Genomic DNA, 23,059 nt, shown 5'->3' with positions numbered 1-23,059 from the left:
GTTGTGTGAAGAGTGTTCCTGCTACTTCTGTAAAGAAGTATGCAATTTCTTAGAGTATACCAAAGCCATACATATAGCCAATGTACAGTTCCATTTGCCTGGAAATTTCCTCAGAAATGCTGCATCAAGTACAAAAGTCAACAGAGATGTAAGTTACAGAAGCCTCTCCAAGACTGCTTCAAGTCAACAAAAAAAAAGCGCTTCAATAAGGTTAATAACTTCAATCAGTGTTACTGATTTTGATTCTACAGATACAGCATCCCCATACTAAACCTTTACTTATTTTTGACAGATCAGTGCTATCATTACTGTATGCAGGTGATCCTGGATATACTTTTTATTTGTGAAGCCAACTTCCCATGACAGTTGTGCACTATAACTAACTCATGGACTGGGAAGGGATAAAAAAGAGAAACAGGTAATATGTCCAGACACTCTGATGGAAGTAGTCCAGAGATTCACAAATGACAAAACCCATCTGATTTAACCTTCCTGCCTCCACAGTTTTTATGATCCTAGTAAAAAAAATAAAATGGACCAAAATTACAATTTCATCCACATCAGGAAAGAAGAAAGACATTTTTTGTGTTTCTATTTTACATTTGTTCCTAAGAAATGGTACATAAAGTATAGCAAGCCACCAGAGAATCTAGAGAAGGAGAGAATCTGTTATATAGGAATAACATCAATTTGTCTCTAGTGAAATTAATTTTAGATCTGAAGACTGTACAGCAATAGTCAGTAGTTGTCACAGATATTATTCTTCCATACAATCTCAGGCTTGCCACTTCTCACCAGCATCAGAATCTTTCCCACCCCTTGTCCCTGCCACATTCATTCACTCTGCTAAAGCTTTAAGAGAAAGCAGGGATTGCAGCTGCTGCGAATTTGACAGGGAAATGACGTCTGCAGATGGGACAGGTGGTGCTGAGTGAGGTGCAAGTTTAAAAGAAAAAGTGTGGCATGCCCTGGCTGGGCCCTGAAGGAGTGGATGGACATGACTTTCCCCAGCAACTCCAGCTGTTTTCTCCTCTTAAAGGAGAACTTAAGAGGATTTGTAATATAAGTGTTTGCGAGGTACACAGAACTGTTCGTGTACATCTCCATGTGCTGCTACCAGACTCTTAGGAAGGCATTTGGTTACCCTGTCTCCCTGCATGGTCACCTTCTGTCCTTCTGCAGCACACCATTTCTCTTCTCTGGGTCTTGCACTTCACACCCCACTGCTTGTCTCCAGCCCTTCTTAATAAACAAGAGAAAAGAATTGGTGCTGCCATCCTTCTGTAGGGCCTGAGGGTATATTTTTGCATTTGAGATGGCAAGACTGTGACTGAGGAAGAGGGAGAAGAGGGGCCACCATCAGCCTGGTGCTGGGCACTTTGCACAGTAAGACCAGAAGCAGCTCGTCAACCCTGGCAAAAGACTCCCAATTCTCCCAGTCTTCCCTACATCAACTTGCCCTCTAGGTCACCACAGAAAAGTGGGGGAAAAGAGACAATATGATGGTGATGCGTAGTGAAGAGAGCCAACTGACAGTGAGATTACAGGAACTCAGTGGGTCCTATAAATTACTCCTCCTTTGAATTAGTCAGGACCACCTTTCATCAGAGCCATGATTGTCAGAGGACTACTACTAGACCTTATGACAACAAGGTGACTGAAGCCTGCAGGAGTGGGGAGGCTAAGACCATTAGGCTTCCTGTAGAATAGAGGCTTACCGATTTTTAAATTTTTTTTTGAGAGAGGGAGAATAAGCAATGCTGCTAGGCTGGAAGCCAAACCACCAGAAGAGAGTTGTGGAGGGGAATCCAGATGAAGTCCCTAAACATCATCACCACCTGACTGACTTGTGAGAGGCTGCCATTGTGCAAAGGAGTGGCTGAATGCTCTGAGAAAGACTTAAGCTTCCTTTGCAAGGTTGTGAAAAACTGTGTAGCTGTAAGGTCAGCATGCAGTATGCTGTTTAAAAATTGTATAAAATCTTGTTTTATACCCATACTAAACAAGGTGTCAGTATGTGAGATTACAGACTGATGCTTGTCATTAGTTAAATTGCATAGAGTCTGCAAACAGTACATCAATATGCTATATGATACAACAAAACACCACTAATCCACAATAATGCAGGGAAGCCCCAGTGCAGATTAGTAGGGTTTGTGGATTATGGACTGAGGGCATTCAAGGGGAAGCCACTCATGTCTCACTGCAGACTCCTGTTCCCTCTCAGTAGCGCAGTGAGTCAGCGGAAGGAGCTGTGAGGGACACTGCTGTTCTGCTCAGTTCCAAAGGACTTTACAAGCAACAGTGATGCTGCTATTGCTTCTGTTTCAAAAGCTGTAGTAGGCCTACTCTGAACAGACAATTGCACTCCCAGTCTCCCTTGAATCAGTTTAAACACTTAGCACACACCTGCTGTGCAGACACATTAGATGAATTTAAAGTGAGGTTCCTTTGTGCATATGGAATTGGCAAAAAGTTCTAAGCTGCTCTGAGCCCAGCTTCCGTAGTCATACATTGGGCTGTGTGTGTGTGTGTGTGTGCAAGTCAGACCTTGAATGCAAAAGTTAGTTCCTGAGGCTCTGGGCAAAACAGTAGTGACATAAACAAGAAAGTTTTGGAACTATTAGTCTTTGGTTTTATATATATATATGTATATATGTAATGGCTATTTCCACACACCCAAAAGACAACAGTGCTACTTAATTCACTTGAATTTAAAACTGACTACCAAATAACTGTGTTTCCCACTAATGATACCATTAGCTACATAAACTTTTAACAGCAAAAGATGCTTTTATTGAAATACTGCTCAAAGTCATATGGATAATAATTAAAATTCAAATGAAAAATACCAGTACAGTAATACCCAATATTGATATTCATTCTAATTTCTTCAAGATACAAAAGAATAGGACAAGGGGCAACAGGTACAAGCTTGAATATAAGAGGTTCTAAAGAAATAGAAGGAAAAACTTCACTGTGAGGGTGATGGAGCACTAGAACAGGCTGTCCAGATGGGCTGTTGAGTCTCCTTCTCTGGAAACACTCAAAATCCACCTGGACAAGTTCCTGTGTGACCTACTCTAGGTGGTCTGGCAGGAGTGTTTGGACTAGATGATCCTTCAAGGTCCCTTTGAACTTTGAAGATTCTGTGATTCTGTGATATTGAAAAGAAGAAGAGTGTGAAGCTTTATGGCAAATTTTAAATTCTCTGAAAATCAGGACATTATTTTTTATATAAGACATCATAGATACCTTGCCAAATACATAGCTATATATGGTGGGGTTTTTTTAATGCTAACAAATGACCTGAGACAAACACTTGAGATAGATGATTTTAAAGAGGTTAGCTCTTCATGATGCACATTTTTCCCTCAGCACTGTAGGTTCAAACATTTGAGTCTGTGGATTTTGAGTATATTGACCTTTCTGAATACAGTACTTGAAAACTGGTAAGAGATTTCTTTGAAATCAATGCCAGTTGTGAAGCTGTTACCTACTGTTTTTTCTTGAGCCTGATTAATTTTAAAGTGAAATTGTAAACTCAAATTGATTAAAAATGAAATATCCATTAGAGTCTTCTTGGGAAAAGCAAAATGTAAAAAGGATGGAAGTTTTATCTGGATCTCTCTCAGATATAGGTATTAATGTTATTCGTCACAGACCAAGAAAGCTTCTAATAGTCAATCCTGATCTTTCTATGAGAAAGAAGACACTGTGTAAAAGTTTAATGTTATGGACAAATGCCCATATAGTAGTTTTTACTGCAGGCTGCTTTGCTCTTCAACTTATTTTTATGTAAGCTCTCAAAAGTAAAGAGCTGATTCACACTGCTGGCCATACTTCAGCATAAAATATACAGGATAAACTTCAGGCCCCATTGCTGTCAAGATAGGTTGTTTTTTAGTGATGTGGTGAAGACAAGATTTGACCTTTGTCTCTCTTATCACTATTGTAGTCTTACGTGGAATAGTTGGAATTAGAGACATTCACATAAGTAACAGTTTTTCTTCAAAATTAATTTTTCTGGCACATTTTCTGACACTACCACACTTGCCATTCTCTCAAGGAATTTCCTATAAAAGTATCATAGAATCACAGAGTTGTTTATGTTGGAAAAGACCTTTAAGATCATAGACACTAACCATTAACATAGCACTGCCAAGTCCATCACTAAACCATATCCATAAGTGCCACATCTATATATCTTTTAAATACTTCCAGGGATGATGGTTCCACCACTTCCCTGGGCAGCTTGTTTTCAATGCTTGACAACCCTTTTTTTGCTGATGGTATTTTTTCCTGTCACTTGTTACTTGGGAGAACAACTGCCACCTTGCTACAACCTCCTTTTAGGTAATTGTAGTGAGCTGTAAGGTCTCCCCTCTGTCTCCTTTATTCCAGACTGAGTAACTCCAGTTCCCTCAGCCACTCCTAAGACTTGTGCCTTAGATCCTACACCAGCTTTGTTGTCCTTTCAACATGCTCCAGCACCTCAATATCCCTCTTGTAGTGAGGGGCCCAAAACTGGACACAGCACTTGAGATGCAGCCTCACCAGCACCAAGTACAAGGGGACAATCACTTCCCAAGTCCTGCTGGCCACACTACTTCTGATGCAAGCCAGGATGCCATTGGCCTTCTTGGTCACCTGGGCACACTGCTGGCTCATGTAGAGCTGGCCATTGACCAACACCTCCAGGTCCTTTTGCGCCATGCAGCTTTCCAGATGATCTTCCCTAGGCCCGTAACATTGTATCTAAGCCTAACTGGCTGCACAGGACATCTCTTTTGGGCAAAACAAGTTTCTAGCCCTGCAAACAGACAAAAAATATTAACTATGTACCTAAAGGTCTTCAGGACTGAAGTCTGAGGTCTTAGCAGCCTTGGGCCAATCAATACAAACATTAAAATCAAGTTATCAGGTAACCTGTCAAGTTCCCCGAATCAGCCGTCTTTGCAATATAGATGGGGCCCCAAATGCTATTCAAAGAAAACATTACAAAAGCTGCCTGCTGTTTAATGATTGCATTAACACCATTATCTACCACCTAATCGATGTTGTGATTGACAACTTTGCAAATCAGATTAGCTTTCAGTCTGTATATGAGAGTAGCATGGCTAGGAATGGAAAATTGCATGGTCCCAAATTTATGGCAGATGAACAACAGTCAAAGTTCTAAACCAGAAAATCACTGATAATGCAAATTACTTGTAACAATTAAACCCCAGAATATATTAAAATCCCCCTTGCAATTTTATTCAGATCTTGCATCACATCACTCTAATGCTGCTCACATACAGCGAGAGGAAGTTCCCACCCAATGACATCATAGTTTGTCTTTGGCTACAGCCAGCTACATATTTTTAAAGAGGTCCTGTTTGTTCCGTAACTGAACTCTTCACCTTTTGATTATATGTTTGGGGGTGGGGGGAGGTTAAAGGGAAAAACCTTGCTAGTAGATTTACTTAAACTTGGCATTCACAGGCTTGGACTTGGGTGGGCTGCATTCCCTCCTCCGGTTACACCCTACCTGAAATCCTTGTATGTTAAATCACTTGACTAATTCAGCCTTAATGATTGGGTCATACCCTGGGAAGCAAGTTCAGAGATACTGCAAATGTGTGCTTACAAAAACATACATAATTGGAGAAAAATATGTGGATAAACTAGGAGAGAAACACTGAAACTGTACTGAGGAAAAAACCCACAGTTATTTGGATGAAAAAAATTATCTCCTAGTCATGACGAAGTGTCAGAAAACACACATAATATGCTACACTTCCGGTAATATGCTTTTATGAATTAAAATAAACCCCTTGCTAATCAGGAAACTTTCAGTTATTTTTACATACTGACACCAACCGGAATACTCCTTTAATTTTCAGCTACTACAAACACATTCCCTATTAATTACATTTTAGTTGCTCTGTGAAAGGCTTACACAAAGGCAGGAACATAGTCACATCATGAGGAAGATTTGGATTGTCACATTAGTATGAGAAAAACACATTTCTATAAATATCTGGATCCTCATAGCAGTGGAGTGAGCTGTCATTAAGTTTTATGTCACAATCAAGTGAAGTGGATGTATTTGTACAGTTACATCCACACAACTTCTTTTTGTTTTCCATAGTAGCAATCTCCAAGATGGGACCAGCAGGCAATTCTCTAATGGTCTGTAAGTAATTGATAGGCTGCAGCGTGCTGCTTTCTTGCTTCCAGATACTCAGAGTAGCCAAGAAAGGAAAAGTCAGGAATCTTATTTAAGCGATTGGAATGGGATAGAAATAAGTATCTTAACTACCTCTTGTATGCACTCAGAGAAAGCAAAGGCCAGAACCACAGGTGGAACATGATTGACTAAATATTTTCTTAACATTACTTTTCCATTGGAGCAGTTGCTATGGTTGTCCCTGTTTGTTACAAAAATGAAAGAGGAGGTGACCCACACCACCAATAATCTGTGGTACACACGGCACCTGGGAAAGCTTGCTTTAGAGGATCCTCAGCACATAGCCCAGACAGAAGCAAATTAGATGCTGGCTATGGTTTTGCTTTTGTCTTTCAGGAAATAGGTGTTTGGAAATGGTGTCAAATTTGTGGGTTTCTCTCTTTATTAAAACTGTGAGGAAAATAAACGGGTAAGTACCATTACTATTCAGGTTTTCAGGTCGTTGTTTTTTAGGAGTGGGTTGCTGATTTGATTTTGTGCCTGTATTGGTTTTTATGCCTATGTTTCCTGTTTTTAACTTTTTGCTATTGGAAAGTTTGAAAACTTAGCAGGAAAATAAAGTCAGGGAGTGACAGAAACTTAAAACATTTTAAAAAGCAATAGGGAATATAAAGGAATAAGCAATAGGGAATATAAAGAAATATTCTGTTTAAAGCTCTATCAGGAATTTGACTTTATTGCTATACAAATATTCTGATACCTATTCTGATTTTTCTTTGTTAGAGTAATGAGGCTGGCTCCCCCACAGACTTGTGGGTTGTGTAACTCCTCTAATTAACCAGTGTCATCTTCTCTCATTGTGTGATCTGTCACATTGTGATACACTCTTTCCAAAGCATTCTTTGCTTTGGTAAATGGTAAATGTCTTCCTATAATGTATAATCAGCCTCAGTTTCTTTGAACTTTGCAAAGTAGTATAAGGCTACCCACAACTTGGTCTCAGGTTCTTTAGCTGGATGATTCTAGGAATATGGTAGACAATATGCTGGTGACATAAGTATCCATTTTTGCCATTGAGTGTAATGGGACCAGGGTGGGACCTTAGTCTTTTTGGCACATCTCTCATGGGACTCCAATGTAAATAAAAATATCCCTCCCAGCCTATATTTTTTTTCCAAGATTGTAATTATCAGCCCATGAAAATGCCTTTCAGATGTGATCATTATCTATAGCTTTTGTTGGCTAAGCAAGAGCCCTCTCTCACGCAACCTCATTCACTCACTCTGAAATTGCAAACTAGAAGTCAAACAAGAAAATCTTTACCCTCAAGAGGAAAACAGATTAGCATGATTAGCAGGGACCACAGGCCTTTTATAGAAACAACTCTTCAAGCAGGAATAGAGATCAGAGCTTATACAGGTTCATAGATATCTCCTGATGAGACAATAGCACCTATGCATATCCATGCACAAAGACAATGTAGGCTACTTCCTTGAATTATTGTAATGAGGTAACTATAGGATGTGCCTCTGCAAGTTAAGATTGTTATCGTTGATGCATATGTATCCACTTTATCCACTCCTTTGCACACGAACACCAATATCTCAGGCAGACAGCATTTTCTTCCAGTCCTCTCTTTCATAGTCAGCTTCACTCTTCTACATTGTACGAGAGACAATAGTTTTAGCCACTTCAAAAAGTGTTAATTTTGTTATCCCAAATGCTTTTCACTTTATGGCCTTACACTTAAAAAGTTGTACCTAGTATATATGTGCCAAATTTATCGATCAGAGCTTTCGACTTGATGAAGACAAGCTCTCTCCAACCAGAGTCCAGAAGCTTTGATCAGTACTTAAATTAGAAACATTTCAGAGAGATGGTGTATGAATTGAGAATTATCAGCTTTGCAATCAAAATCCCTTAGATGCAGCCGTCATGTTTTTACTAAGTTACAGAAGACACGCATCCTCTGCTTCTCTTAAATTACTTTCCCCCTGGAATCTCCATTGGTTGGTATGGTGCAGCTATGAAAGAGGTAAATTGTTTTCTTTCTTAATGGCTCTCAACTTCTACTTTTATTACTACACAATAATGTTTCAGCTACATTTCTTCTGGCATAACTGATTTCAAGCCTTGGTTGGCCTGCCAGGCTGGATCTTTCCATCTGTTGTGGATGTTTGCTCTACAAACAAAATCTAGGTCTTCAGCAACACTTGCCACTTAACCATGCCAATATTTGTTATCCGCTTCAATACTCAGTCGGTAGCAATGCCAAGCAGCAACATCAAGAGAATACAGGCTTTTCACATCAGCAGTCCCTTTGAACTACTAGTTGTTTTTTACTGTTCAGGGGAATTTATTTTGGCATTGATTTTGACACTAAACAACACTACAGAATCAAACAAATGGGGAATCTAAAGATAAAAGACAAGTATCACTTATGGATATAAATTTCACAACCAACATGGTCCACTTCCCATGCAACTCTCCCCTCCTTTAATCTCCAGTTGAATAAAGAGTTTAATTTTTTGGGGTTTATCTTACACCATATACTGCTCATCTGCAATTTTGTTATTTTTGTGTTTTGCCTTTAACACTCCTCTAACTCTAGAAGTTTTATTACTATAAAAGGCACAAAGGCCCTTCAGGTGCACCTTTTCTTCCAGGGATAAAAGCAAGTTTCTTTTCTTTAATAGTATGGTCTGACAATCAATGTCTTCTACAGAGCTGACATGTTCTATCACCTGAGGACAGTCCTCAAGCCAGCAAACCAAGAATTTGAGCAAATCACAGGAAAAAGTCCTTTCACTGGTAGTATCTGCAAGATTGGAATCTTAGTAATTCCAAAACCCCACAAATAATCAGCTTGTAATCACTATATAAGGGCTGTCAGAATGGGATTGCAGCATTTGTCCCCCTTGTCAGCACCATAGTGGGAGAAAACTCATGCCTTCACACTGCAGCAATACAGCTTGTCTCCTGTTTTGGGCTGTACATGACATTAAAACCTGAGGCCAGAGGGCAATCCATGGTGCTGTTGTATTGCCAGAAATGCAAAGCAGAATCTCACTGTAAGAAGTACCCAATTAGAAGGGATATTCCTTGAGCAGCAATCAAATCTAGTAGCAACATCCACTCCTGAGATGCCAAAGGATAACTTTCACATGACTTCATGCGTATGTGTCAATTGTTTAACCCTGAGACACTACATACAGATCATATCACTGGGCACACATGTGCCAATAGAATGAAAATCCTGTCAGCATGATTAGTGTCTTGATTGATAATGAAGTCTTATGGTAGAATTTCAGGTACAATGAAATTATTTTCCTAATGCATATTTTTGCACTGTGGCACATTTTCTATTAATTATGGATAATACTTTCACCCACTTTTCCAATGCGTTGGAACCTTCCTGAATGCCAGCAGACATGCCAGAAGATGGACCTCTGGTCAAAAAAGGAAATACATTTCCTTTCCAGAAGGCAACCTTCTGGAAGTTTATACTCTGCCTTGGGTTTTTTTTGTTTGTTTGTTTTTTAACAAGCAGTTTATAATTGGATATTGTTTCCTCATTTTCTTTCATAACAGACACTGCTGATGATTGTGCTGCCAGGTTAATGCAGAGATTGCATCATGAATATTATAAAGGAGTTACACGATTGTCATTTAGGTAAAGCCAAGAAGCCAACTGGCACATGAGTTGAGCAGCAAAGAGCCATTCTGATTACAGACATATAATCTGTACAGCCAGCAGCTCCAATATGAGGTTCCAAATTTGCTGGTCTTACATTGAGTTGTTTTGCTGCAATCTTTATTTCTGTTAAATAGTACTTTGGTTGGATCAGTACTTTAAAGACATCTTGCATATTAAGTACAACAACAGATTGGTAACAGCTCTTACCACTATGGCATTTACACAAAATTTAGACATAAACTTAGAAAAGTGGAGAGAAGGTGGAGAAGAATAAAACTGGATTAATGGCCTTTTTTTTTTCCTAGTGCTAGTGCAAATGGAGATGTCCTAAAATTCAGCAGATAATGAAAATCACCACCTGACATGCTGTAGATGGAATGATGTAGGCATCATTTGGCTACAAGGTCGTTCATTATTCTGTTTATGAAATTATCTACATTTTTCTACCCCATCAGTCATGTACGTCTGGCAATAAATGAGTTAAGAAAAGTGTACTTCAAAAATGTATTATATTTTATATTTTCTAAACTTTAGACTTTTAAACCAATGACACTACTTTTCTGGAACTGTTCTTCAGAGAATAAAAGTTTGTTACAAGGCATCAGATTTTTCCAGAAACAAATGGCTTAAACAGCATGAGAAGAAACATCAGCATAAACATCTTGAGGACACGGCTAACTGGGATTCTCAGCAGAGATGTCTGAGCCTCTCTGAGGAAAGGAACAAAAAGGAAAGTCTGAAGTGATTTCTTAAATGTTCCTGAATTTTCTAATATTTTCTAAGCTTCGAAATTTCACTACATTGGTTTTAGCTCATTCAGAACCTTATTGAAGACAAGATTGTTGCAGGTGCAGCTGTTTTTAGTACTGTGCCAATTACATTTGCTCAGGCCAATGGTATTAAATACTGGCAGCCACACAAGTGCTAGCAGTAAGGAAAAACAGTTTGGATGGTGCAAACTCATGTACCCTCTGAAAGCTACAGGGACCGAGTGTCTCCTATAGTGTCTGTAAAATAAGCCCTTATAAGTACTACTTACTGGTTTTAGGAAGGCATCTGAAGCTACTGTATTGTTGTCCTGAGGAATTGGAGCATATTCTGATGCTTAAGAGATGTTAAAGCATTTGCAGGATGAAATGGGGAAGATCACATGGAGTTTTAGGGTCTATTCAGCATACAGAAAGTACCAAGAGGTAAAATCCTAACAGAGTTGGTGATCTGGTAATTGTAGCCTCTGCTATACCAAAGAAGGAACCACAGTGTCTAGTCTTCCTGAAAAAGAAAAATGATACTCCATCTCCTCTTTGAAAAGGTTGAAGACTGTTTAATACTTTTTTAAAATGTGGAGCAAGAGTTACTGAAAATACTTAATTAGTTTAATTTAAATCATAATAACTATAATAAATAAAACATGAAGATTACAACATCAAGCAGTACAGCTAATAAGAATTAAAACTGTTTGTGCACATGAATTATAATTCCTTCTTGTAATTATTGGCTCCTAACCTCTTTCACTGGATGCAGAACGAACAATGCTGAATTAAGCACAGATATCTAATACTCTTTGCTCTCTATTCATTGCCGACTCATTGCTTCTCTGTGTGCTTACATTAATTTCCTTTTACAGCACTCCCATGAGCTGCAAGGTTGCTTTTACTTCCAGAGCACAAAGATTAAGGAAAAGATATTAATTAGTGTCTAACGGGACTTGATTTCTCAATCTTATGAACTACACAGAATATTTATAGTGTATTGCCTGTTGACTTCATTTTCACTAGTAAGCTGCTCTAAATTAGATGTCTGTATATTAAGATTGGCATTGTGAAAACAAATCTCTCGGCCCCTTTACAAAAGCAGATTCAAGTATTGTGACACATGGCATTACACAGAACTTTTTGATAAAGAGTATATCTTACAATTTCTTTAAATTCTGTAAAAAATACTCAGCAGCTTCAGTCATGATTCTTCCCCCCTCCACTCCCTTTAAGTTTTCTTCTAATTTTCCTAGAAATTGCATAGGGATTACATAGAAAATAACTTATTTTACTGCACAGATCTGCTTCAAAGTACGAAAATCTATTCTATGCACTAAAAAAACAGCGTGGCTGAGTGTGCATATGAGGGTGAGGTGAGTAGTTAAATCTTTAGGTTATAATGCATAAAAGGGATGCACTCAAGTTGTACAGGCAACATACACTGTGCTGGATTTTGCAATTCAATAGGACTGCATGTAATCGAAATAATTTTCTTAATGAGAAAATAAAAAGATCAAAGCTAAAAGAGGCCTTGCTTTCTTAACCAGAGAATTGCTTTGGGTTTTTTTGTGTTTTTTACACCTCTGAAGTACTAAATTTACCTCTGAGCCTTCTCTTTTCTTCTTGTGCATACATGCACAAACTGCAGGCCAGAGCATCACCTTTTGGTCCAAGATTTGACACATCTTTCATAGGCTGGAAAAAAAAATATTGAGAAGAAAAAGGCTAGTATGTAGCTTAAAGGTGGGCTCAAAGGCCTACGGTAAGACGTGTCCTTGGGTGGGGAAGATGCCATGGACAGACTGCCAACAGCACTCCTGCGGCCTGTAGCAGCTTCTCTTACACTCCACTCCATCAAGTTTTTTTGATATCCAGGCTTTTCAGCAGTAAGCATTCACAAAGGGATTTGAAAGACCTTTAGCTAAGTGGAGGACAACAGCCATCAAGGCCATAGATAATTACAAAATTAGGTTGTAGGGAGGTCTCTAATCCAACCTCCTGCTCACATCTGTGTGGTCAGACTGGGTTGTTCAGGGCTGTGTGCACTTGGGTGGCGGAAACCCCTGAGGAACCCTCTCCACTGCCCATCAGTCCTCAGCATGAAAAAGCTTTCCCTTACACTTTCACTTACCCGAACCTCTCATGTCAACTTATGCCCATTCTCCCTCAGACTCCCACTGTGCTGCACAGTGAACAGCCTGAGTGTATCTTCTCAACCACCTCCCATGGATGCCAGGGGACTGGTGTTGGCACTGCCCATCGTAGTCTCTTTCCCGGGCTCAATTATCCTCGTCCCTCGGTCGCCTCGCATGGGAGGAGTGCTTCGGCCCGGCACCTTAGGGACTCGTGCACTGCACCCATGTCTGTCTTCCCCTTGTGGGGAGCTCGGCCGGAGGCAGCGTCAGTGTGGTCTTCACAGACTACGAGTCTGCGCGGAGTCACCTCCGCGGCATCCGCTGTGGACCTCACTGCCCGCACAGCCGGCGCTGTGCCTGGCGAGCCCGGGAGGCGGTGAGGCGAAGCAGCACCTCAGGCACGCCGCGCTGCTCGCCCGGGTCCCTGACTCGCCAGCGGCACTGCTGGGCAGTCGTCCCTCCGACGCGAGTATCCGCGCTGCTGCAGAAGCCCACTCCACCGCTAACTGCCGACCTGCCGTGCTGGAAGCTCTCTCTATAGCCCTGAGGGGCAGCGGCCGTTGGAGGTAGCTCGAGATGAGGGGCCGGGAGCGAAGCCGCCGCCTTGCCGATTGACCGCCGCGCTAGCCAATGGCAGCAAGCCGGAGCGCACAGGCGGCGGGCCGGCGCCGGGGAGGCCCGGCCGAGGGGGGGCGGGGCGCGGGGCGCGGGGCGCGGGGGCGGGCGGGGCGCCGATTGGCCGCGGGGCGGGGCCGCGGGGATCTCTCCCGGGCTGGGCTGACGGCTGCGCTAGGGGAACTTGGGTTTAGTATGTGAGGGCGAGCGGCGGCGGCGGCAGTTTGGGAAGCAGGTATGGCGAGGAGCGGGATCTTACGGGAGGATGGCCCGGAGCCAGGTCTCCTGCCGGCGACGGGGAGCGGCGGGGGAGAGTCGGTAGGGAGGAGGGTACTGGGTAGCCGCAGCGCTGCGGGTGTCTGACCGCACGCCAAGGGGCCGCTCTGCTCCTGATCTGTTGGCGTTTTCCCCAGCTCAGCTCCGTCCGCTGCCGATGAGGCCGGGCTGGGTGCTCGTCCTCCGATCAGAGCTGCCGCTTTCCTCCCTCCTAACCCTGAGCGGCTACTGGGCGGGCGGGAGGTCGGTCAGTTGGGGACTGTCAGAGCGGGGTCCGGCTGTGGGAGGAGCGGGGACGGCAGGGGGCGGCAGCGGCCCCCAGGAAGCGTGTCCGGAGCAGCGGTCGCGGTGAGGGAGATCTCCACCCTGCCGCAATCCCTCTGCGCGGTGGGGATTCTTTCTCCCTCTCGTCGGGCGGGCAGGAATCTCTGAAGGGGCTGTCTTGTCCCCCGCTCCCTCTTTCCTGCCTATCCCCGGAGCTTCGGGTGCCGGTTGCAGCGCGCGGTGAGCCGTGTGGAGCTCCTCCTCATCGCACCGTTTCAAATCTCCCTCGTGGGGCTGCCGCCGCAGGCTGTGCCCGCCGCCTCCGGCCCCCGCCAGCCCGACGCGCCGGAGGACGACAGGTCGGGGTGCCCCAGCGGGGGTGAAGGGGCTGCCGCCGTGGCGGCCCAGCCCGCGGCTGCTGCGCTTCAGGACCTCCTGCTTCCTGGTCTGAGGCAAGAAATAGAAGGATGTTTTGCCCCGAAAATCTGCCCTGGTTTCTGTCAGTTGCTCTCCTGCACCCGTCGCTTGAACACTGAGCCAGGAGAGATTTTTTTTCTTTCTTTTTTTTTTAATTTTTTTTTTCCCCCCTAGAGCACTCCCCACTCTCAATAACTTCATGTTTGAATCTTGGGTTGTTTCACGCTTTCAGCTGTACGTGAGCAACTACAGCAAAATGATCTTAAATAGGACTCTGCAATGAAGCTTTTTATCAGTAATTAGGTAGAGGATGAAACTGAGGCAGACTGTACGTTATTAATTTCCTTTCTCTTCAGGACTAGTATAAAAATCAATGTAGACTCCTATACTGTATGTTCTTCTGCGTAAAGTAAAATAGGCCACTTTTGAAGATGTGATGACCTGGCCTCTGCATGAAAGTTATGCACTGAGGTCTTTAAAATTGGACTGTTATTTATAAATCTAAGTCCGAAGTTCTTTTCCTATTTTTGTTCTTTTGTAAGACTTTGATTACACTACCATGGAGTTTGAATATTCTCAAAAGAGCTGTTAACACTGTGGTAATATTTTTGATGCAGCATTTTTCCAGAGGTGAAGATCCCACTGAGTTGAAGTTAATCCCTTTTGATGTTAATAGTATTGTGCATGCATGTGTATGACTAGAATGGACTTAAAGGAGGTTACTGTATGAATGGTTGCCGATTGACATAAAGGGAGTTGGTTTGAGGGTTAGTCATCTTAATGCTTATGATTTTCAGAAACAGCTTCTGAAATAAATCTCTGCCAAGGAACAAGTAATAGCCAACTAGAGAGTAAAAAATCTCTGCCAAGGAACAAGTAATAGCCATCTACAGAGAAAACTTGGTTTAGGGTGCTTTAATATCAGTAATGTCTAGGGGACCTGTCAATTTTGTTGTTTTTTCTTCTTGCAAAGCTGTCTAAGACACTTGTAATTAAACCATGCAATTTATAGCTTTTTCATTGACATACAGTGCTTTACTTAGCTTGACTGCCTCATTTTCCAGTCTGCTAGCATGGATGCTTCCAGTGTGTTAGTGAAATGTAACAAGCACGTAGTTCTGCAGAATGTAGCCTTCAGCAAATTCTCATGGACTTTCAGGTTTCAAGACCTGGAGAATTTGAAACACCAGACTGTTTCTTTGATAGAAACAGTCTAAAAAATAAGGTTGCATCCTTTGGCACTATATTTTTACGTTTCAAACAGTATCGGGGTACGGAACGTCTTTCATACGAGGAAAGGCTGCGGGAACTGGGGCTGTTTAGTCTGGAGAAGAGGAGATTGAGGAGTGATCTTATTTATAAATATGTAAAGGGTGGTTGTCAGGAGGTTGGGACATCTCTTTTTTTCTATAGTAGGTAGTAACAGGACAAGGGGTAATGGGATGAAGCTGGAACACAAAAAATTCCACTTAAACATAAGAAAAAATTATTTTACTGTGAGGGTGAGGGAGCAGTGGAACAGGCTGCCCAGAGGGGTTGTGGAGTCTCCTTCCTTGGAGGTCTTCAAGACCCACCTGGACATGTTCCTATGCAACCTGATCTAGGTGACCCTGCTTCTGCAGGGGGGTTGGACTAGATGATCTCTAAAGGTCCCTTCCAACCCCTACCATTCTATGATGATTCTATGATGATTCTAAATCCCTAAGCTTCAGAGGCAACTGGCTATAGAGCAGACCCTGTTCAGAATCACTTTTGTGGCATCCTGGGTTACAAGGGTATTCAGTGGAAGTGTTCTGCTTCCCTCCCTTCCAACAAGTATCCATTTCTGCTTACCATGCAATTTTTTGTCTCGTCTTAACCTCTATGGTGGGAAGTTGAGTGGCTTTCTCTTGCTTAAATTTCAGCATTCTGCTGAGTTTGATTCCCTTTGGGCATAGAACATGACCTTCCCTGTTGTATTTTCAGAGGTTATGGATCTCAAAGTTTACGTCAACAGTTTGTACTGGTGGCAGATGAGCTTGCATTGTGCCATTTAGAATGCTTTAGACAAGACTTTCAGAAATGTACATCTTCTGTGTGCATGCATGTTGGAAGTGGAGAAGAGGAAGAGTTCAAACATCTTAACAGCCAGGACCATGTGGACTAGACTTTTAGAATTTGTTCCTTTAGAAATACACCTTTTGTTCCATTTGCTACTTTGATAAATCTCCAGCAATTACAGTTGATTCATAAGAAATTTGCTTTTTGATGTAACTTAAAGTAGGAGCAGACAAAGGCAGGTCTCTGAAGCCAGTCTGAATTCTTGATGTCTGTTGATGGGGTTTCAGTGACAATGCTGAGGACCAAATAGCTCTCATTTAGAGAGGTAACCTGCAAAACAATTATATTATTGTATTCAATATGATCTGAATCATTTAGGGAGTGTGGATGCAGGCAATATATGCATTTTTCATGGGGTCAAGTCCTACATTTAAAGATGAAGAACATGGACCATAGATGGAGAATGGGAAGTGGTCTGGGAAGTATAGATACTTAAAGGAGGTATTTTGGATTGTGGTGAATAATAATTTGAACACAAGTTCTCTTGAAATCATTGTTCAAAAAAATTTAGGTATATAAACAACATGTAAAATGTGTGACATGGTGATGCAGTCTTTCTGTAGATGGTGCTTATAGATTTCCTTTGTGAATTCTGTGTTGACTTTTGACATTAAACTTTGGAAAGTTCACGTTAATAAGCAGAAAGAATTAAAATTTAGAGGAATTGGGAAGCATGTTTCAGCATGAAATATTGATCTATTTAAGAATTAAAGTGGGAGGGAACAAAATAAAGTGATGATAGATGTACCTGTAACATGGATTAGAGCAGTGTCTGTGAAAGTATTAAGTAGCAGGGAAGGGATCTAAATGGTTTGCATTTTGAATAGTTGTGTTTGTAGTATTCAGCATTATTCTAAATATTGAAAGAGGACCAGTTTTCTACATTTTAGTTTACCATGTGTAAATTTCAGTAGGGTAAAAGTGATTTTTGTCAAATATTGTAGTGTACTTTGTATTTGCCACTAGTTATTTTTAAAGCAAGATTGAATGCTTTCCTGAGAAATACATACTGGTTCAAATGATGGTTTCATTCTGGAACTGATCTTAAGTTAGAGGGGAGGTGAGCTTTTTTCCTCATTACAGGCAAAATTAAAGAAGAGCAGTGTTGGAAAACTGTTGATTGTGTGCTCACACAATAGCTGAACACAAGAAAGGGGATGAGAGCAAGAAAAGGGGATGTGGGAGTGTGTGATTGCATTATAGCCTGGGTTATATGAGAAGTCAAACTGCATCATAAGGGGTTATTTCTGGCCTTCTAAATTGAAAGGAAAGACTCCTTATTTAAGAGTGTTTGATTTTTGTCTTACTGCTTTTTTTAGAAGAAACAGCAGTACAAGTTAATGATTGTGTGGGGTTTTTTTCCCTTCCTTTTGGAAGGGCAGTTCACATTTTTAAAAGATATTTCTCATTTAAAGACACTTCAGTTTCACTTGTCTGGTTTTCTGGTTCACTTGTTTGGTGGGATAATGTTTGGTGTAATTTGACTTCAAATTTAACTGTCTTATAGGCGAAGAAAATATTGTGCTGTTATCCAGTTGTCATCATTGATTGCATTCTTCTAATCTTCAAGACTTCTATTGGAGTTAAAGGTAACTTGTGATATTTTTTAATATCATAACATTTATTGTTTGGTTTCAACTTATCAAATATTTTTGATGTTGATGTGATAAATTTACATGATTTAAGTTGTCAGTTCTGTAATATTATGTAGGAACGAACATATTAAGGATTCAGTAATTATTTTGATTTTTAGCAAGTCTTAATTTTTTAATAAAAAAACTTAGGAAAAAGTTAGAAACTCTTCTGTGAAAGTAATCTTTCTAGTAACTTACTTCCTCCACAGACCTCACCTTGTCTTTGAGTGCTTCGTTAAGATTTACAGACTAAGTGAAGGCTATATCAACAGAATATTGATTAATTACTATTGGGCATTTAAAAAATAGCCATTCTTGTTTGGCTAGTGAAATGGGAGAAGTATGTTCTGGGTGTGGTATGAGATTCTAAACTTGCATATAATGCCAGTAGGACAGCTCAGCAAGAATACATCCATTTTTATTTTGATAGACTTTGGAAGGAAAAAAGTTTGTTTCTGTAGTGTCTCATGTTTTAGTGTCACTATGCAAAGTCTACATCAGAGCAAATCTGCAAGTGCTGCTACCTGCCCTGAAAGCTGTATAGGTATTGCTGACAATAATAGCACTGTCTAATTTTGGGTCATGGCTTGATTTCTCCATTTTATATTTTTTGCATAGTTTCATACGTCTGACATAATACCTTGAAAATAGAAACAATCAGAAATCTATGGACTTGATATGTGAGCTTAAAACTCAAACGAAAGAAAACTTGAATCTTGTTTCCCTTTTCCAATAGTTCTCTTGACCTTCTTGCTTTCTACAGTGTTCTTTTGTTTGATTGGTTTTTTTCCCTGGTTCAGGAGAAAACCGGAGGCTGGATCTCTTCCCATTCTTATGAGAGTGAAGGGCTCAGTTATAAGTAATGTCTCATAAAGGAGAGGTCTCATAAAGGAGAATTTCAGATCCCTACTCTTTGTTCTGCATATCTCAACTTCCTTTGACGGCATTACGTTTCGTGACTGGACTCAAGTATGAGAAGCTTTGAAGGCCTGACTTTGCTTAAGTTGGCCTCGTATATAAAACTGATTGTCTGGCTCTGAATAATTTTCAGAAGTAAGTAGTAGCATTTTGTTGGTTTGTTTTGATTTTGAGGGGTTTTTTTGGCTGTGTGGTAGGTTTTGGGTTTTTTGGTTTTTTTTTTTTTGGCTTTTCAGAAACCAGGAGGATCCTCTCTTTGAAACTGCAGATGGTTTTGTCAGTGTCTAGGGGGTTAACATTTTTACTTGATATCATATCATGGCGCTCATGTTTGTTTGTCTTGGTTTCTTCTCTCTGGATTTACTCTGAAGGGTGTGATATGGCCTGGCTTTTACCTTACCTAGCCCTTACTAAGCCTTACCAAGCCCTATGTACTCGGCAAGGCAATTGTTAGAGAACTTTGGCATTGAAGAGTAAAATAGGGTTAGCTAAGGACAGTTTAAAAAGAATTGTGGACTGCCTTGGTGCTCCAGGTTTGACTCTTCCCTTTTGTCTAATGTTGTTTGTGCAGTTTTCTGTTTGCAAAGCAGTAGTTCTGGAGAAATGTTCTGTAGGAAAAGATGTTCAGTTACCAGAAAGTAAAAATAGACACTAAAAAAAGTGTGGACTCTGAAAAATCAGTTTAATCTTAAAGTGCCTGCACTGATGACAAAGCAGAGTTTAACCAAATATTTATTGTTGAAATTACTCTATAATTAGTAGTGTTATACAGCTAAATGTAACACCAGAATTTACTGTAAATTAGTGCTATCCCATTACTGTGGCCTGAGGAGTATAGACTGTAACTGTGGTACTCTTTTTAGTGGCCTGGATAAGAATTTGACTACAACATTTTAAGAACATAGTCTTTCAGTGTTTGATGACATTCTTCAGTACGTATTTAAAAGGCATGATGTTTTCTCTCACCACAATGGAAAATTAGAACAGCTTTTTCTAATTTGAAATACTCAGTTATCCTGTATGTGGGTTTTAAAATATGTCTTTATTGCAAGCTTTTGACTTTATGCTAGGCAGACCTTTACATTCTGATTGACTGCATGTATCTTCCTTCTTCTGAAAATCAAACCAAAATTAAAATAAAAACATACTGTTGGGTTTCATCTTTGGAGCGCTTTTATTGCCTACAGTTACTCATAAAAACAAATATTCATTAATAAATTGTTTTAGAATATACAGAGTATGACTTGCAAAGTCCTTTTGAGTTTGAACATTTCAGTTTTGGATCTGAAAGTTTTTGTTCCATTTCCAAAACTGTGTTTTGTACTTTGTAAATGCTATTTGTAAATAAACTATTTGCTGTTTCCTCAGCTGAAAGAAGTGTTTTATCCACTGTTCAGTTTGCTCCTTTTGAAGTTGTACTTAAATAAAACTAACTGCTCTTGTTTCAACATCAGTCGGGTAAAGAAGTGTGGCAAAATAGTAAATCTGTATGTCATTGATTTTCTCATAGAGGTCTGGAGCCGTTTCCTTGCATGACTTTTTGGGTGCTTTTCATCTTAGTATATTGCATTATTGGACTATGAATCTAAGCAAATCCAGTCTGGAGGAAAAGTAGTAAGGGAAAACCCAGAACCAAAACCCAAGAAAGTTGTGGCATAAACTTCATACTGAAGTTCACGCTTACTCATTAGGCTGCTTTGTCCCCTCTGTAGTCAGTACTTCTGTATAGCTGTGATCTTTGATGGGAGGTTACCTACATAATAGTCAGAGGCAGCTGCTTGGATCAAGATTGGGATTGCTACTTATCAATGCTACTATGTATCCTTTACAAACTCCAATTGCAAGTGATTTTGGTATTATGCCTGTTGTGGACCTCCAGTTATCTCATGTTAATTAACTTAAACTGTTGAATATTTGGGCTTGCTTTCACAGTGTGCTTCTGAATGGGTCTCTTATAAAGCAATTAGTGTTTAATGAGATCTGTGCACTTAAAGATTTATTTACACCCCAGCCTCCATCTCTTGAATATGCTATTCGCTTAGGTGAGACCATTGTAAGTTTTTCCAAACACACCAAAATATTTTCCCTCAGCGTAAGACGTTTCTGAGGATTGAAATCTATATTTTCAGTTTTTATCTCATATTTCTATTCAGTAGAAAAGTTGAAACACATAGCATATTAATTTTTTTTTTTTTTTTGGTCACTATTGAATTTAGTCCCAGTGTCATTTCAGAGAATAAGGAGGCAATTTAAGTTCCATGGGTTAACTGCAGAATGGAATGATGACTTAAAATAGCGACTGAATACTTAAGGTATTTGGTGGTGGGGTGGGGGTGGAGAGAATGTTTACCAGCACATTATTCTTGTGCTGTAGCAGAAATGAAACTACGTATGTGAATTTTTAAATACTTTAGTCTTATATTGTTGGTGAAAAGTTGCTTGAAGAAAAAGTGCCTTCTCCATAAAAATACTCTGTATGATGATTTATGTTGCCAAAGAGTTCTGTGATGAAAAACCTCTTCCAAAACCAAAATGAAATCTTATTACAGAACATAGTCGTGAATGACAGCAATCTTACTTGGGGAGAGTGATGATGTAATATATTCAAACAATCAAGTTTTAAGAATCCATATGTAATGTATCTAATGTGATATTTCTGCTATTTGAAGACCTGAAGGGGCTGGAGACTTTTTTACCACTGCTCCCCCTGCCATGCACACTTGTTTTAGTTTCATATTTAACTTTCATCCTTAGGGCATTACAAGCTCAATAATCCTGACAGAACATTTTCAGTCTCTACTAGAGACCAGGTATTACATATGAGACAGTTTCTTCTTGTGGCAAAATTTATGCAATTTCAGCTCTGATATGAAAGGATGGTGCTAAAAGCTGCATTGCTTCTTGGTCTCCATTATGTATTATGGACCCGTGTTTTGTGAATTTCAGAAAGCGTAATGAAGCTCTTCAAGAATCTCTAAACACTAGCTGAAGTATCTTTTACTGTGCTGACTTGTGCAGAAATCTAAATAAAAAAGATAACCCATTTTCCTGAGGAATTGTGGGACTTGAAATACTGCACTAAAAATGAAAGGTATTGTATTTACTGCCTGCAAGAGGATTTTTAAAAGCCAACGTGAAAAATAAAAAGCGTACTCCTAACGTGTTGGGAGCGGACTTGATTCAGCCATTTTTTGCTTTTTATAAAATGCATTTTTGAGAACTTTTATGCAGTTTCCTCTGATTCTGAGTTTTTTAAAAAAATTTTCATTCTCTTAACTGGCACTCTTAAGGCAACACCTACTAGGAAGATGGTTGGTTAATCATAAAATTTCCCAGCTGTTGATGCTGTTTTAGAGTATGTCGTATCCCTTAGATAAAAAGTGAGACATATGATATATGTAGCAGTGATAAAACCCTGAAATGGGACCAGATGAAAACAATTTTTATTGGATGAACTGTGTAGTTACTATCGTGTGCCCTAATTTTCTGGCTTGTAACATCTTGGATCTGTAAATTGTTGTTACGTAGGAAGATTAATTTGCCTGTTGAAGTGTTTTGGTTTATTTTTTTTTTTTACAAAGGAGACAGAAAAGATAGCATATTGCAGCTTAAATGGTAACCTTATTGAAATAAAAAATCAACCTCTTTTGTTCTTTTATTACTGAATGGTCTTTACTTGCTTACAAAAGATCCTTGCTAAAACTCCATGGTTCCTTTCCGTTCAAAAGCTCACAAATGTGTTTTTGTTTTACTACTTTTAAAAAACCATTAGTTTTTCTTTGTCTTTTTAGTAAAATATTTTAAGATTCTGTTATTTAAGTAGTTACATTAAAGACATTTTTCTTCAAGTACTAGTTTTCATATTCTGAGTGGGTTTTTATATTGTGCTGTTCCCAAAGACAATACCACCACATGATGCTGGCTAGAAGGATCAATATATATAAGCGGTTAAAAGGAACTGCCCAAGGCAAAACAATTTAATATTCTGTGAATATCTTCAGACTTTTGGTTGTTGGTGGTTCAGAGAAATTGTAAAGGAAAAAAAAATGTCGGTTAAGGCGTACGACAAACAA

The 23,059-nt window shown here is 40.0% G+C and overlaps 2 protein-coding genes across 18 annotated transcripts in view; one reads left to right on the top strand and one right to left on the bottom strand.

Annotated features, from left to right (window-relative positions):
* Positions 1–13,368, bottom strand: part of AKAP7 (A-kinase anchoring protein 7) — a 111,934-nt gene extending 98,566 nt beyond the window's left edge. The window contains exons 1-2 of one of the 2 annotated variants that reach the window (XM_061990691.1): positions 12,759–13,368; positions 12,229–12,322 (exon numbers count right to left, since the gene is read on the bottom strand). In XM_061990691.1, the coding sequence (XP_061846675.1) occupies positions 12,229–12,319 (91 nt within the window). In that variant the 5' untranslated portion in view covers positions 12,320–12,322; positions 12,759–13,368. Of the gene's footprint in view, positions 1–10,911; positions 11,145–12,228; positions 12,323–12,758 lie in introns of those variants that run through there. The other variant, XM_061990694.1, reaches the window with a different exon arrangement.
* The window catches only part of EPB41L2 (erythrocyte membrane protein band 4.1 like 2), a 113,689-nt gene continuing 103,766 nt past the window's right edge, over positions 13,137–23,059 (top strand). For 13 of the 16 annotated variants that reach the window (XM_061990678.1, XM_061990675.1, XM_061990681.1 and 10 more), the window contains exons 1-2: positions 13,524–13,612; positions 17,942–18,023. The gene's annotated coding sequence lies outside the window, so the exon portion shown is untranslated. Of the gene's footprint in view, positions 13,329–13,523; positions 13,613–13,674; positions 13,696–17,941; positions 18,024–18,868; positions 19,122–23,059 lie in introns of those variants that run through there. The other 3 variants (XM_061990669.1, XM_061990668.1, XM_061990667.1) reach the window with 3 other exon arrangements.

The sequence above is a fragment of the Colius striatus genome, chromosome 2 (genome assembly GCF_028858725.1).
Source record: "Colius striatus isolate bColStr4 chromosome 2, bColStr4.1.hap1, whole genome shotgun sequence".
NCBI classification, from domain to species: Eukaryota; Metazoa; Chordata; class Aves; order Coliiformes; family Coliidae; genus Colius; species Colius striatus.
The sequence above is the reverse complement of the archived record's forward strand: the minus strand, read 5'-3'. Positions and strand labels throughout refer to the sequence as shown.